At 35.8% G+C, this 10,125-nt stretch overlaps 1 protein-coding gene across 1 annotated transcript; it reads right to left on the bottom strand.

The window, feature by feature from the left end:
- Nucleotides 1-819: 819 nt before the first annotated feature.
- Nucleotides 820-9,516, bottom strand: nop16 (NOP16 nucleolar protein homolog (yeast)). Its single transcript, XM_020920672.2, has 5 exons — nucleotides 9,289-9,516; nucleotides 7,745-7,853; nucleotides 6,227-6,293; nucleotides 3,802-3,908; nucleotides 820-1,538 (listed from the first exon to the last, which is right to left on the bottom strand). The coding sequence occupies exons 1-5, from the start codon at nucleotides 9,393-9,395 to the stop codon at nucleotides 1,395-1,397; spliced, it is 534 nt and encodes a 177-aa protein (XP_020776331.1). The 5' UTR covers nucleotides 9,396-9,516; the 3' UTR covers nucleotides 820-1,394.
- Between the last annotated feature and the right edge of the window lie 609 nt (nucleotides 9,517-10,125).

Consider the following 10,125-nt stretch of genomic DNA (forward strand, 5'->3'; position numbering starts at 1 on the left):
TTTGTCTCGTTTACTCGGTTTGTAATTTTTGTTGTGAAGTTCCAGCTATTTTTCGATCATATTTTGTTGTTTAGTCTCATACAGATTTACTGCAAAGTTCTTTTGTGTCATATCAGTGGTGGATGTGCTGCTTGTTTCTTTATTTTTATTTTTCTAGTATCCACCTTATTCCCTCCCACTTTCGTCTCTAAATCAGGGGTGGGCCAGAATGTTTAACTTAATTCTGCATAATATTAGTTCTATTTCTTTATAAAAAGCATTAAATAGTATTGTTTTGACGAGCTGGTTAGAGTTTATGTTATGTCTAAGCAATGAAAAAGTGAGGCTGCCTTACAAAAAGTCATTTAAAAAAACACTTCTAAAATAAAACCAATGCAATTTTAGTCCATGCATGAGGTTAAATTTTAATTTGGAATTACTAAATAAACATATTTTTATCTTAAAACAGGCCAGTCAGTCAACCAAAGGTCCACATGTGACCCGGGAGCTGGACAATGCCCAGGTCTAATCTAAATGCTCCTAAACCCAGGGTTCCCACTCTTTTTCACTGACAAAATTTCAAAACTTTTCCATGATTTTTCCATGACCAAAAGTGAATTTTCCATGAATTTACAGCACCTACATGAGTAGAATTTATACTTTTAGGGCTAAATATGAAATGTTAACCCTTTTCACTCACCTTATGGTTTGGTTTTATAGTTTTTTAACATTCAAAATACTGTCAGTGCATTTATTGTTGTCTCTTTTAAACATTTTAATCATAACAGCCTCCTGATAACTTAACAGCTGTAGTTGTGTGAAAGAGATACTAAAACTCCATGACTTTTCCAAAACTTTCATTGAATTTACAAAATTCCATGACTTTTCCAGGCCCAGAAAATGACATTTTCAATTTCCATGACTTTTCCAGGATTTCCTTGACTGTGGGACCCTGTAAACTGCACTTTTTTGTGGCAGCACTTCTGATTAAACAGGGATCACATTCATGTCAACAGAGAATTTGGGAAACGTTTTGCATCTTAAACATGATACAAAGTTGGTTATTGATGTAAAAATGTTTCATGTGCACAGACAAATCACACTGCACAGATTCTCTGAGGGGCTTTAAAACAGCTTTATCGTCCGTACTGAACTTATTTACGGTCAAGACCAGCAGCCCCACACAAAATAATACAACTCAAATGATGACGGCGGCGCCCACATCAACTTCTGGAATAAGGTGGATGGACAACACCTTCAAAACTGAGCAACACACAAACTTGTCAAAATCACACAAAAAAAAAACAAGATTCTGAACTGAAGCGTTTTCACTCTTTTACTGACAGATATCGTTTGTCTGTTTTTTTTCGCAGTGCAGTGTCTCTTGTGTCCATAGCCCTCCTGTACACTAGGGGTCACTGTTCCATGGGCTGAGCGTCTGTGAGGGAGCTCATGAAGGTGTTAAAATGGTCCGGGTGGCAGCGCTTGTATTCGTTTATCTTCCTCTTGATCTGTTTGGGGGTGTCCTGGTAGTAGTTCTTCTCGTCTCTCGCCATCTCCTTGAACACACAAAACAGAAAAATAAAAAAACAAATTCATTGTTATCAACATTGAATTATATAATATTGATACTGAGCTGAGGGCATTAATATTCCCTGGGCGTGTGATGCTAACTGTAAGCACTGCTCTGTCTGAGGCTTTGTTACACTTTAATCTGATCTTTTTTTCCAACACAATCTGATTATAACATGGTAGAAAACTAAACAAAAGTTAAATTATATTGCTTAAATGGTTGTATAGAGGATATTTTAAGGGAAAAGAAATACAGCGTCCTTTTTCAAATGTTGTGCATGCGTGACACTACCTCCCTCCTCCACAGCTCCCTCAGTAGAAACATCTCCTCCCTCCTCCTTAATCTATAAATCACGCTTGTTTACAGCCAGTGCGTGTTCAGAATTACTGTTGAAGTGACCTGTCTAGAAATAATTTAGTGACCGACGCGTCAGTTTTTAGACCCTTCGTCTGCTTCATTCGCTGGACGAGATCTCCAAGAATCACCTCAGTTTGTCTTCGCTCCTTTTCCCCTTCTTCTCTTCTTCTTTCAGCGACCTCAAAAACAGACTTTCTTTTGCGGCGAACTGGTCGTGGATTCTCGTCCACCATCGCAACAAACTTTGTGCGAATTGCGAGGAAAATAGAGTTTGAAAAAGCCTCTAAGAACCGCTGCATAAACCACATAATCCCCGCACGCCGGCGAGTCAGTTACACTAAAAACGTAGGAAGTTTGAGTGACAACCTAACAGCCAACAGAAAATGAGATAGCCTCATTGTCTATTGGCTGATGTTTATCTGGCCTCTCTACATCCACAGTTGATAAATTTTCATTCTTTTTTTTTTTTTTTGGTCATCATAATTACAAGGCTGCTGCATCTCTAATGGTGTTTTAAACTTTAACTGACAATTTGACCCTAAAAAAAATCCTCCATACAACCTTTAATACCCCCTCGTTAACTTTATCTTTTTGTTTGTGGGTCCATCACCTGCTTGTTTCTGTGGATACGTCATTGGTCTGCCTAGAATGTTCCACAGTGCGACATTAAACAGCTCTACCTCACATTTATTCCGTTACAGGTGGTTTTAAATCTTAAAAATACCTAGAAAAACACGCATTCTGACTGATTCTCCACAGATCTGACCCTCCACCAGAAAAGTTACACAATGCACCTTTAAACACGGCGTCAGTGACATCCAGTGGAACGCCCGATCCACTGCCTGATCTTTATGCGCTCTGTCTAGTCATGCTAAAATGAACACATAGAACTGGACAGGAAGTAGTGATGCCATTGTGCACAGAGCCCATTGTTCTTATAAAAAGTAGGAGTATTATTTTCACAGTCAAAGCGCTCGTGTTACACTTTTCTTAATCTCATCTATGTTATAATGTTGTTTCCTTGTCACAAACAGACCTGGAGTTGTGTTTTGTTTCATTCACACATGTTTAATTAACGCACAAACCCTGAATATTTAGGCTGAGTTCTTCTCTCAAGCTAAAATCCACTGTGTTTTTAAACTCCATACACTTTCACTAGAATCATTTGGATAATTTCAGCCCTGGAATTGCCAATTTCTGCTGACCTAAAGGTAAAAAGAAGCTGTTAACTTGAAGAAAACTACCACTTCATGACATAACAAGGTGGAACTGAGCATTTTGAGCTTTGGGGATATAGACAGACTAATAATTCAAAGTTAAGAGTTAGCTCTATTGTCAATTTCTTCACATGTACTAACTAGACATATAAAGTAATCAAAACACCGCGTGAGTTGTGTGGTCCTCTGTGGTCCTCCTTCTTATTTATTTTTATGTGTTTTTAATGGTTTTATTGATTTAATTTATTTATTGGTTTATTTATTTCTATTCTATGATTTTGTTCTACTTTTTTACTGGTTTTACTGGTTCTACTTTTACTGGTTTTATTATTTTAAGACTAGTATTATCTTAGTAGTTTATTTTTTCATTTTATTATTGTTGTTATTATTATGTATTTGTGCAGCACTTTGGAAACTGTGTGTGAAATGTGTTATAGAAATAAAGTGGATTGGGTTGAAAATTATGTTTCTCTCTGTCCCATGCGTAGATAAGACAGGACAACATTTATGGTATGTTACTCAGGTCTGTTTTTAGTTTTTGAGGAGGTAACAACATCATAACAGGGCTTAAAGATTCACAAGAGTCAGTTTTGTGTAATACTGGACTATTAAACACAATGGTAAACAGTGCCCCCTAGTGCTTGTACGTGGAATGTCTTGTGGTTTCTCTTTTACCTTGTAGTTGTCCTTGTGCTCTCGGATCATGTACTGAACGTACTCAATCAGGTCTGAAGACAGTGTTTTGGAGTCCTTTTCTGGAACACTGGCCTCCTCCACCAACTCTGAACAGCAAAATACACAAAAATATTACAACACAACAATTGCAGAATTTTTACAGCCCGAAATACAGTGTGAATAATAAAACATGACTGACTACACTTCCAATCTAAAACCTAGCACGTGCCCTCAGTTACAAATATGATTAAAAAATGGCTGTTAAAGCTTCCAAATTACTCTATTTTCTGTGTTATAATGTTGTTTCCTCATCACAAACAAACCTGGAGTTGTGTTTTGTTTCATTCACACGTTTATTTAACACACAGTTTTTCTCTCAAACAGAAAACACTGTTCCTGATGTCATGTGGTAATACAAGAAGGGCTCCACTGTGTTTTTAAACTCCATACACCTTCACTAGAATCATTTGGATAATTTCTCATAAAAATAATCTCTTTGGATAATCTCTCTTAAAAAAAAAAAAAAGGCAAAGTAAAAGGTAGATGTTAACTTGAAAACCACTGCTCATTGACATCACAAGGTGGAACAGAGCATTTCGAGGTTTGGAGATGTAGACAAACTAAGGCTATGGTTTATATGATGATGGTCTGAACAGAAGACGGAGAAGTGACGTCAGGGCTTCACTTTTTGGTTTTTGGAAGGAAATCTGCGTGCATACTTTGACACTTTAGGCCATGTGGAATTTGATTGTGTATGCATGCCAGGCGTCTAAGTGGTGCTTTGATACACCATCACACAACACAGCTATGTCCGCGCAGACGTGATTGCAGATCCTTCTTTGTTCACTAACAGTATCTCTGCATATTCTGTACATTTGTTGGGATGCCTCCTGTAAGTTTATTAGAGCTGTCTGAAGGTCCGACGCATGGAAATGATCCAACATGTTTGTTTCTGTACGTCTGTATGTGACGTAAACATGTACACGATGTGATCAGATCTGATCAGAGTTTTGCATCTTGGGCAGTGTAGATGGAAAGGCCACGATGATGTGTATTCAACTTTTCCACTCTGGAGGGTGGTTTCAGACTTTTTACGTTTTTAAGCCCCAAAAACGCCATCAATGTCTAAACGAAAGGCACTTCCTATACAATATTTGGTAACACTTTATAATAACTACACATTATTTAGCCTTTATAAAGCATGAACAAAGACTTAATTAATAATGATCAAAGATTTTATTAATAATGATTCACACTTAGTAAATGCTTAATAAAGGATAATTCGTCTTCACTTTAGAAAAGCTCTCAAAAAGACTTTACTAACAGATAACAGCTGCCTGAATTATCATTGCATTACATTATTAGTAAATCATTCTCTCATAGTTTACTAATCATTAATAAATGATCAAATGGTTAGTCCATGAGTAATTAAGTATGAAATAATTATGAGTAACTATTTACAGCACAGGCAAATTAAGTGCAATTGCTAATTAAGGTAGTAATTAAGTAGTTACTAAGCGTGAATAATTATTAATTAAGTCTTTGTTCATTATTAATTAAGCCTTTGTTCATGCTTTATTAAGGATAAATAAGGTGTAGTTATTATAAAGTGTTACCAAATATTTTGTTGTTTTTACCCGCAAGCATTTGCTCAAACATGTGTGAATGAAACAAAACACAACTCTAAGCACCAAAAAAATTTAAAATGTTTTTTCAGCAAATGGCTTATCCCCTTTTTCTTTAATCTGTATGACACAAATAATTGTTTTTACTTTAATTACAGTTATGTAATGAGGATAGGAGACATTTTGAAAGCGCGTGAATGATTTATTTTCTTTCTTGACAGCTGCATTGTCTGTTTAAACAGATCTGAAAATGATATTGGGTTTCACTTCTGCTCAGTCTGATCCATTAGTGACGCAGATTCTTACAGCGCTTCTTTAAAAATCCACTAATAGCTCATCAATCGACTATAATTAACTTTGGGTATTTCAAAAGAGCCATCTTCTACATTTGCTTTTAATAAACGTAAAAAGAGTGGAGGTAGGGTTTGTAAGATCACAGGTCCTATATTACACGAAACTGAAGCCATGTTAGAACAAAACAAAACTCCAGGTCTGTTTGTGATGAGGAAACAACATTATGACGGATCAGGAAATAGAGTAATATGGGCCCTTTAATCACAACTGAATCAGAATTTGAGGCTCAAATACTGAAACAATTAAAGTAATATAAATTTTAAAAAAGGAACTCTCTTATTGTCACACTTCAAACCCTGTACTTCAGACTTCTACAAACACGTTCTTGTCATTTCATATTCAAATATTGCTTAAAAAAAATAAAAAATCTGACTTTACATGATACATCTCAAATCTAATCTAATCACATTTCCAAAGTTGTAGCAGGTGGAGGTCATGTGACTTACGGTTGAGGACGTAGGGTTTAGTGACAACGCCGACTGGAGCCTTGGTCACAGGGTCTTTACCAATGAGCTGGAAATAAAGGAAGCAAAAAAAGTTATTCAACCAAAGAGAAAAGTATAGAAGCCATTTTTGTGTCTTTTTTATGGGTTGTTGGGGTTAATTTGGGTCACGGTTCGAGCGCAAGTTGGTTTGTATTTGGTTTGGCCACACGGGGGCAGGGTGGAATCAAGTCTATAGGAACACACAGGTGCCAGAATATTAAGGATGTTTCTCAGTTCCCAGGATCCTTCCTCCAAAGTCAGATCCAACAGAAGCACAGCCAAACGTCGTGTTCAGACTGAGTGAACATGAAGCTAATGGTCACAGGGCCTGGAGCGTTTGTGGAAAAGACTCTGAAGGGAAAGACAGCACCATGTCACGTGACCAGATCAAACGTGATAAAACTCAATAAACATCAATGCTTCTACAAATGAAAAGTGTTCAGAAATGTGAAGGATCCAGAGGCGTGCTGGGTAAATGAGCCAAACAGAAGAGTCGAGCGCTGACGTGAGGGCTTTGGACGGAGCTCTGGTGACGTGGATGTGTCCAAAGTGGTTTAAGAACAGACATGTCAAACTCAGAAAATGTCAAATTTGGCTTGTGATTTAATTATGTTTAGCCCGCGAGATCATATCAAATATGTATTAGAGCTGGCTACAGATAGGCTATTGAGACATTACATATTTAAAATGTTGTTATTATTTTATATTATACTTGTTCTGGATTAAATGTTTAAGCAAAACTATTATTAAACATTTATTTTAATAAGAAAAGGTTTAACATTACATACAAAAGAAGAGAAAACATGCAGATGTTGTTGAAATTTTTCAATAAATATTTAGTTTGTCCCACGACGTAGTCCCAGTTTTTAAGTTCGGCCCTCTGTGAATTTGACACCTCTGGTTTAGAAGCTGAGGATCACCCGATTTTTCGTGCTGTATCAGGCTTTCAGACTGGCCTCCACTATTTAATTGTGTCTATATTAATTACTAAATTATATGAGGAAAAAATCTGATGTTTTATGTACATGCTCACACGGAACTGGAGACAAAACGGGGAAGAGCTGATGAATCAAAGATTCCCAGTAGAGCAAAAATATTAGTAAAAAACATTTTCAGCATCTGAAAAGACTGGAGTCACTAAGATTAACAAAAACACCACTGCCATCTTCTGGAACAAAACTGCAATTGCATGTCAAAGTGCTTTAGTGACACAGTGATTTTCAAAAATTCAAAACGGATGAAATCATGATTTTTCATCATTGTAGCCAAAATGTTAAACTTTAAATCCACTGGGTAAATGTCAGTGCCACATTTTTCTGAAGGAACATTAAAAAGAAATAAAATATTGTAATGGATGAGTATGAACAAACAGAGGGAAGGTTTCTGTATTTTAACATTTGTAAAATGATTCTTGCGTCACCTGAACATCTCAAACAGGGCACATTTTAGAAAAACATTTGCAATAGTTTGTTTTCTTACCCTCGGATTCTTTATGGGCAGACTTTTGTTTGGATCAAAGGCCAAACCCATCTCCCGAAGGTTCCTCACCATCGACTTATTTCTGTCCCATGCATTTCGAATCTGATCACTGTAAGAGACAGAAAGCACAAAAAGTGTCCAAAAGGGGCTCTGTGGAACTTTTCATCTTGGTGGTCCCTCACTACTTAATGCTTTATTGTGGAACATTCCAGGCAAAATAATATATCCACGGAGAAAAGCAAGTGGCGAGCTGTTCTAATTGATGTTATAACGTTGTTTCTTTATCAAAAACAGACCTGGAGTTGCGTTTTGTTTCATTCACATGTTTAACACACAAACCTGCATATTTAGGCTGAGTTTTGTGATGTCATGTGGTAATACAGGAAGTGCTCCAATGTGTTTTTAAACTCCACACACCTTCACTAGAATCATTTGGATAATTTTAGCTGTGGAATCGCCCATTTCCGCTGAACAAAATGTAAATATGAACTTGAAAACTACCACTTCATGACATCACAAGGTGAAACGGAGCATCTTGCGGTTTAGAAATAATAAAAGATTACTCAAACACATGTGAATGAAACAAAACACAACTCCAAATGTGTTTTAATGAGGAGTTTCTCTCTTCATTCAGAACAATTATGAATTCAAACTAAGGAACGACCTAAGGCTTACTTCTGATAAAGGGGAAATAGAGTCACTGTTTGTGGAACTTTCTGGTTGTGAGGGGAAAAATGTAATTGTTGGAGTTATTTACCGTCCACCAGATTTTGGCATTAAAGATTTTATTGAAAGTTTATGTAAAACTCTAGAGTCACTAAATTCTGAAAACAAGCTTCGCTATATTTTAGGAGATTTCAACATAAATATTTTGAAAGACAAAACATTTTCATATACTGATGAATTTATAATTACTCGTCAAATTCATAATTTTCATGTTCCAAAATTTGTCACATCAAGAGCTCAGTTTTGCCTACGATACAGAAGCTGTAAATTCTGGGGCCAGTTTTCACATCTGGTTAGTGATGGCAGATCAGAGGTGTTGTTTAAAAAGAGTTTGAGGAAATGTTTGATAATGTTTCATTGTTTTTAATCCATGTTTGAATCAAAAGAATTGAATCCATGGTGTTTTAATGTAATTTATATATATATATATATATATATATATATATATATGCACAGTGATAATGTAAATTATTTTATGTATTCATAAGGTGGAGGCTTTAATATAAGCCCTACTGGGTTTTTTGCCTCTTCCGGCACCTACTTTTTATGTAGTCTGTTTCTTTTTATTGTCATGTTATATGTGCAAAATAAATACATAAAAAATAAATCAATCAAATTCTAACACTGCGTAAAGCTCCGTCCATTCATTTGCTTCCAAACTTTTAAAGCATCAATTAACTTCTAAAGATTAATACTGTAGAATAATGTAATGATAAATAAAATATTGTACAACTCGATCGGTCCTATTTTTCCATTTTTTTTTATATTTTTAAACGCACATTTTTGCAGAGCTGCTAAGAGGCTAATGAAACACTCACTTTTCGATCCTCGGGTTGTATTTCTTCAGAGTCTTCTTTTTTAGCTTCTTCCTGTTTTTGTTGTAATCGAACTTCTTCCTCCTCTTCGACTGTTTGGCTTTTGGCATGTTGTTATTTTAAAATGCAGCTGGAAACGCTTCAAAATAAACGAACAAGCCGATGTTTTCACGGAGGAGAAGAAACAACGTGCGGGAAAACAGGAAGTGAACCGGAAGCACGTGGAGTGGGATCGACTTCTTCGTCTGTTCAGTTTCTAAACAGTTTACATCACTGCCCCCTACTGGATTTTATGACTTTCATAATATTATATTTTGTGGAGTTATGACCAGGGAAGCGAAATAAAATATTAAAAAATATAGTCAAACCCTATTATCGTATATTATATTATTATACCATATAGATAATACTCCCTACAACTGTACAACTAACTCTTATGTAACAGATAATACTCCCTACAACTGTAAAACTCACTTATGTAACATATAATACTCCCTACAACTGTAAAACTCACTTATGTAACATATAATACTCCCTACAACTGTACAACAAGTCATTCTTATGTAACAGATAATACTCCTTACAACTGTACAACAACTTGCCCTTATGTGACAAATAATACTCCCTACAACTGCACAACAACTCACTCTTACTTAACAGATAATACTCCCTACAACAGTACAACAACTCACCCTTAACAAACAGATAATACTCCCTACAACTGTATTTTCCACAGTAGCCATGTGTTTTTAAAATATCTTGAAAAACATGCAAGCAAAAAACTGAATTATGAAGTTTTTAAAGGGTCCATATTACGTTATTTTCTGATCGGTTATAAAG

The sequence above is a fragment of the Boleophthalmus pectinirostris genome, unplaced genomic scaffold, assembly GCF_026225935.1.
Source record: "Boleophthalmus pectinirostris isolate CB_2022bp ecotype Guang Dong unplaced genomic scaffold, ASM2622593v1 HiC_scaffold_12, whole genome shotgun sequence".
NCBI lineage: Eukaryota > Metazoa > Chordata > Actinopteri > Gobiiformes > Gobiidae > Boleophthalmus > Boleophthalmus pectinirostris.

What these genes read in the sequence shown, in the direction of transcription:
- nop16 (XM_020920672.2), bottom strand. Translation starts at nt 9,395, where the DNA reads ATGCCAAAAGCCAAACAGTCGAAGAGGAGGAAGAAGTTCGATTACAAC. An exon ending in TAAACCCTACGTCCTCAACC is followed by an intron (nt 3,909 to 6,226) that starts GTAAGTCACATG and finishes TTTGCTGTTCAG; the next exon opens with AGTTGGTGGAGGAGGCCAGT. An exon ending in AGCACAAGGACAACTACAAG is followed by an intron (nt 1,539 to 3,801) that starts GTAAAAGAGAAA and finishes TGTGTGTTCAAG; the next exon opens with GAGATGGCGAGAGACGAGAA.